We start from the raw sequence: 5,749 nt of genomic DNA, 5'->3' as shown, positions 1-5,749 counted from the left end.
TGGCTGTGCTGTAATGATTTATTATGTTAATATGTTTATCAAGGGATCATAGATGCAGGCTATCAGGGGGCAAATCATTTGCATCAAAAGCACAGAGAATATGTCATTATAAATTCCTATTATTATTTATTTCTCCTCTGTGTCGTCTTGCGTCTTTTTGAAAGAGCTGTGTAGGCTAATTATATAATTATATGTTTGGTTTTCATAACATAATGTGAAACAATAAAATCAAGATACACCGAGGCTATCACAGTGCACAAATGAAATGATCAAACCAACCATTAACCTAAATATCAGATTTACACTCACTTCCCATGAAATTATCATGATATACTTTATCATCTTACATGGATCCATCCTGTACACTTGTATATTAAACTGTATTTCATCTTTAATCTTTGACTGCAGGCCAATGATTTTTTTTTTAACTACAGTTCCCGCCATGCTTTGCTTCAACCGTCGTGGAAGCGAAGGGTAGGTGCGTCAAGCCAGCCGATATACTACCGGAATTTGGCCGATTTTGCCTTCAAAACAAAAGCATAAACCGTCACTTCTGAGAAAAATGTTATTGGATGTACGAAACAGATACGATATTAACAAAATATTTGATGGAATTAATGTATTGCTGGAAAATATACACTAAAAAAACATATTGTATTATGGCTCATGGTATTTCTTGCTCACGAAAGATCACATGTTCGTTAATAGGAGTTTTATTTTGAAATTTAAGACCGGAAGAACAATTTTTCATTCTGGCCGATTTGACACCTGTGCCGACGGTTCTCATCATTTTTTCAAGGGATTTCAGGTTTGGGTGACCCAGAAAGATATGGATTATTGGCCAGTCGCTAAGGCTAAATCTAGTTGTGACAGCTAATTGACAGAGCTATGAGCCTTATTTTCCATCGAGATATTGTTATATTTGTCTCTTCCCATTGAGCTAGCTATCTTAGTTTGCAGTCGACGATGCGAGGATTGCACAAGTCATTCATTTTGGCTAACACTAGCTACAGCTAGCTAGTGGGGGGGTGACCTCACCGCTCACCTCAGCTGGGTTTAGTCGACTTGATAGGTACTTTTTGCTGCTACACTTGTGTTACCTGGTAGCTCGGCTAAATTGTGGCTGTGGTTTTTTGATAAATTAAAAGACAGCCTGCTTTATCGGCCCCTCTAGCTAGCTAGTGTGCAAAGTGAATTAAGTGGAGCACAGCTGCAGCCAACATCAGGTACAGTATGGATTATGAACATAAAGCGACGGCAGTGGCTGACTGCTTGCAGAGCTACAGGAAGGACGAGTCTGGGTGGAAAGTCTGCAAGAAATCGGTAAATGTGTGCCGTTATAATCTTTTAACATTAACAACTACACATCTTATCCCCTGATACGTGCGTGCTGTACTCCCGTACATAGAGAACGGAACGCCAAACCCCATTCAAAAAATCTGTCAGTTTAATGTGGCCTTGCTCATCGGCAAAGGTACTTAACGTTACCTAGAAGAACATGATTTTAAACCCATCATGATTTAAAAGCTTAGGATCCACTCTTTAATTCGGCGTGCAGCCGATACACCCAGCAGGACGTAGTTTATTATGTTTTCAGTTTTTGATATTGATTCGCCGGTTATTCCCACAACCGAAATACACCGTGGTGGGCCGTAGTGAGCGGTGTGAACCACTTCTAAAATGGACATTTTATTGAAATGAGGTTGTGCATAGTGGATTGTCTTAACGCCGAATTTACCAGAAGACCTCAACACTTCGTAAATATTCTCAAGTCATGTTCTACCAGATGCGTATGTTTACTGATAAGCAAAGCAGCATTGAACTGCCGGATTTGTGATAATGGTTTGGCTTGACGTTTTCTTGTGTACAAGAGAGCGTGATGTAACGTTGTCAGGGCTATTCATTACCCAAAGTCAAAGTTGCTCGCTGTACATTTCTTCTGTTTTTATTGACAGAACGACGTGGTCGTGTCTTGGCGTCCCTCCACTGAGTTTCCTGGGAATGTGTGAGAAGCCTTAATTCATGTCTCTTTTCCCCTTGTTTTCATTCCATTGATAACTGAACATAGTGATTAATGAAGCCCATAGTTGTCCAACGACTACTTTCAGAATAACCTTTTGCTGAGTTTAGAGAAGGGACATCAATGTATGGTGACCTATTGTCATCTTCTGTAACATTATAACTAAAATTGAGTCCCCAACAGGAAATCACTATACAATATCTCTAGCAACTTGTTGTACTGAATAGTGAATTTATAGTGACAGTATCATACTTTATGGCCTGGAATCCCTATGATATTCCTATAGGGACTGTGGTACCGAATAGGGAATTTATAGTGATCTTATGGTACTTTATGGTATATTTTTTATGACATTATGTTTTTTATATGATTTTTCTATTTTTTTGTAGTGGGTCCACTTTATTGATTAGGTGTACATGGATCCTCTGTTGTTGGCAGTTATTCAGTACACATGTCCCATGCCTGTTAAAATCATGTGCGTGTCCTAGAATGCGTAAATCTAATTTAAAGCAGAGAGTCATGCCTTAGTAATCTACTGTACCTTCCTGACCCTCCTGTCATCTAACTTGTCTGCAGTTATAAGGGCGAGGGGATCGTCAACGGCAGCCCAGAGAAAGTGTGGGAGTGTCTGAAACCGGTACCGAGCGGGCTGAGAGTCAAGTGGGACAACAACGTCAAAAAGTTTGAGCTGTTGGAGCAAATCACAGAGGTTCGTTCCCAAAACTCCTGTTATTTTTGAAGCTGCAGTAGGCAACTTCACACGTTGGCAGCTCCTACTGGCAGCGAGAGGTGACTGTTTGAACACTGAAACTTTGAACCTCGATACCCAGAAATGCTGTAAGGTGGTGTCGGTAAACTCCACACAGTACACTCATGTTTACCAAAGGGACGAGAGAGGCAAAACACCTAGTAAATAGGAGGAATCTATAGCATCTCAATTAGTGGGGACGGGACACTCTTCTCTCTTGCAACCTATGTGAATTAAGCTGATGAGTATTTTTAACATAAAAATCTTGCCTAGTACACCTTTACATACCCTAAATGCATACATATGACGCCATATAGTACAACAGAGGTGATATCTACTTTCTCTTGTGATTTGCTTTCATGTTGACTGAGACTTTGAGCACACTGCCTTGTCTCCCACTCTCGCACAGGACATCTCCGTCTGCCGAACAGTCACGCCCTCGGCCGCTATGGGTATCATAGCCCCACGAGACTTTGTAGACGTAATTTTAGTTAAGCAATACGAAGATGGCACCATCTCATCAAATGGTGCGTAACGACTGGTTCTTTTCCCTTTTTTTTTTTCTTTGTCTCTTTCTACTTTGTCAGATCTCAGAGTGCAGCATGTGATGTCTGGCTTCATTGCACCGCACAGTAAGGGGGCTGGGCTGTTTTCATTTGCAGGGTTGTTTTAGATTTCGCTAAGGCTGGGGACACACTACAGGACTGAACACTGAGAGAAAAGATTGGACATCACACACTTGATGCCCGGCGTTCACAGATTTTTATTTTTTCTCGCATTATAGAAGGTAAAGACTGAGACTGCACACCTCTCTTGCACAACTCCTCAATCTCACAAAAACTCTCGCACTATTACAACACCAGAGCAAAGGTTGAGGTGGAGCATTTTTCTTCCCACACTTCCATATTTTTTTTCCTTCTCTTCCGCTCAACGCCGATTGGCTACTGCTGGTCTCTGTTCAGCTCTGAGCGGTTTACCAGCTCACACTACATGACTGCATCAAGACTTGGAACTTGGAAAAATCCAAAATATTTGAAAGAATTTTGATGGAATAGATGGAAGTCCTGAACCGTCACACACTATAAGATGATCTACGACTGCCACAAACTAGTAGCAATTTGCACCGATCTCAAAATGAGTCACAATGCCAGATCGTGACTATAATCGGCCTAAAAGTCGTGTAGTGGTGTCCTCAGCCCAAGACAGCGAAGAGCCGCTTGTCGTCGATTCCTGGTAGTGTTATCATAGGCTGACTCAGAACTAGTCTCTGCAGCTTTAATCATCTGTGTAGAGCGGTGGCACCCAACCATGTGACTTTAAGGCCCAAGAGTCTGCAGGTTTCAATGTCAACCGAACACTACAGCAGTAGAGTAGCACGAACCAGACAGGAGGGACTGTAGTGTTTTAGTGTAGAGGATAGAACGCAGCCCCTCACAAGATCGAGATAACAAAGAAAATAAACAGGAGCGTGTGTGTGTGTGTGTGTGTACGTTGTGTCCGACAGCCACCCATGTGGGTCACCCCGGCTGTCCTCCCCAGTCAGGCTACGTCAGGGGAGTCAACCATCCATGTGGCTGCATCTGTGTCCCCATCTCAGGGTGAGTACAGTGGAAATGTACTGGCTGTTCAGAACAAGTGTGCGTTTGTATGATATATAGGCCGGGCACAGTTCAAGTCGTGATGTGTAGAAGAAATACATATATATATATATACACAACATTTTGCAATAGGAATGTGTACATCAGGACTTGCACAGGCAGCGCTCGGTCACAGGGGGGCAGCGTTGAGTTGGACACCACCGCATTAGCCTGAACACGTGTTGCTTCTCTCTCCATTCCGTTCTACCCTCTTTCTTTCTTTCCCTCCCTCCCGTTTCCAGAGAGCCCAGCAAAACGCAGGTTTTCAGTTTCTTCCAGACAGACCTGGGTGGTTTCCTCCCTCGCTCCGTGGTCGACTCCTTCTTCCCCTCCAGCATGGCCGAGTTCTACAGCAACCTGGCCAAGGCTGTCAAGTCCCTCAAGGACCATTGATAACCGAGAGTCTAGGAAGGATCCGGTCAGACCCGAGGCCTCGCAACTGCTTACGCCAGGGGTTCATTCCATTTTAATCGATTCCAAACTGAACAGCAATCGGCAGAGATTTTGGGGGATTAGGGGTTAAAATTGTAATTTAATCAAAATAGAATGGACCAAAGCCTGATGTCAGAGGTGCATTCTGCAAGTTTGTATTTCCTGTGTGCTAACAGGTGTAATTGACAAGAGGCTTCCTCCCAAAACAAAATGGCACTTCTTAGGTTTCCCTATATTCCGCTGTCACTGGTGGACACATCCGTAAATCTTTATCACTCGCCGCCCTAACCGGAAAGCAAGCTTACAGATTGCACAGTGGATTGCACCCAAAGAAGAACGAGGGCTAGCAATTGCCAAAACTCACTTCCAAAAGAAGAAAATCCCTTTACATTCCCTTCTGCGGGATGCGTTCACTTCCTCCCAATCTAAAGAATGACAATAGATATATTTTGTACAGAATTGCTAGAAGGTACAGAATATCTGGAGATCTTTCCTTTTGTACCGTAATTATGTGACTCCAGACCATTCCTCTTCTATTGACTGCATACTCGACAGTGTACAGTAAACATGCATGTTGCATGGACCTTACTTACCCTACGATGGAATCACATTCCTGGGCCGGGGCAGTGACTCATACCTCATATTTTGTCATTTGTGTTGTACTTGAAATGCTACGTTTTTTTGCTCGTCTCCACTCACCTTTTACCCATGGATAACTGCCTCTATTGTCTAGTACACTAAAACATTGAAGCACAGGAATAAGCACAGTAGTTTGCAGTAAGGGGAAATTGCAGTATTACTTACACAAGATTAAAAAACGTGATAAGGGGCCTTTCTAAACGGAGGCAGCTTTGTTTCCAAAAGTACGCACCGCTTTTGAATAGGACACTTGTAGTGCTGCTCTGTAGAACT

At 42.8% G+C, this 5,749-nt stretch overlaps 1 protein-coding gene across 1 annotated transcript; it reads left to right on the top strand.

Moving 5' to 3' along the window:
- Nucleotides 1-826: 826 nt before the first annotated feature.
- Nucleotides 827-4,798, top strand: stard5 (StAR related lipid transfer domain containing 5). The gene is made up of 6 exons (XM_071537965.1): nucleotides 827-1,323; nucleotides 1,956-2,005; nucleotides 2,597-2,729; nucleotides 3,178-3,295; nucleotides 4,273-4,366; nucleotides 4,648-4,798. The coding sequence occupies exons 1-6, from the start codon at nucleotides 1,234-1,236 to the stop codon at nucleotides 4,796-4,798; spliced, it is 636 nt and encodes a 211-aa protein (XP_071394066.1). The 5' UTR covers nucleotides 827-1,233.
- The last annotated feature ends 951 nt before the right edge of the window (nucleotides 4,799-5,749 follow it).

The sequence above is a fragment of the Centroberyx affinis genome, unplaced genomic scaffold (assembly GCF_046629955.1).
Source record: "Centroberyx affinis isolate AG114_WGS23_722 - 3 ecotype Tasmania unplaced genomic scaffold, CSIRO-AGI_Caff_v1 ptg003166l_1, whole genome shotgun sequence".
NCBI classification, from domain to species: domain Eukaryota; kingdom Metazoa; phylum Chordata; class Actinopteri; order Beryciformes; family Berycidae; genus Centroberyx; species Centroberyx affinis.
This window is presented reverse-complemented; position numbering and strand designations above follow the sequence as displayed.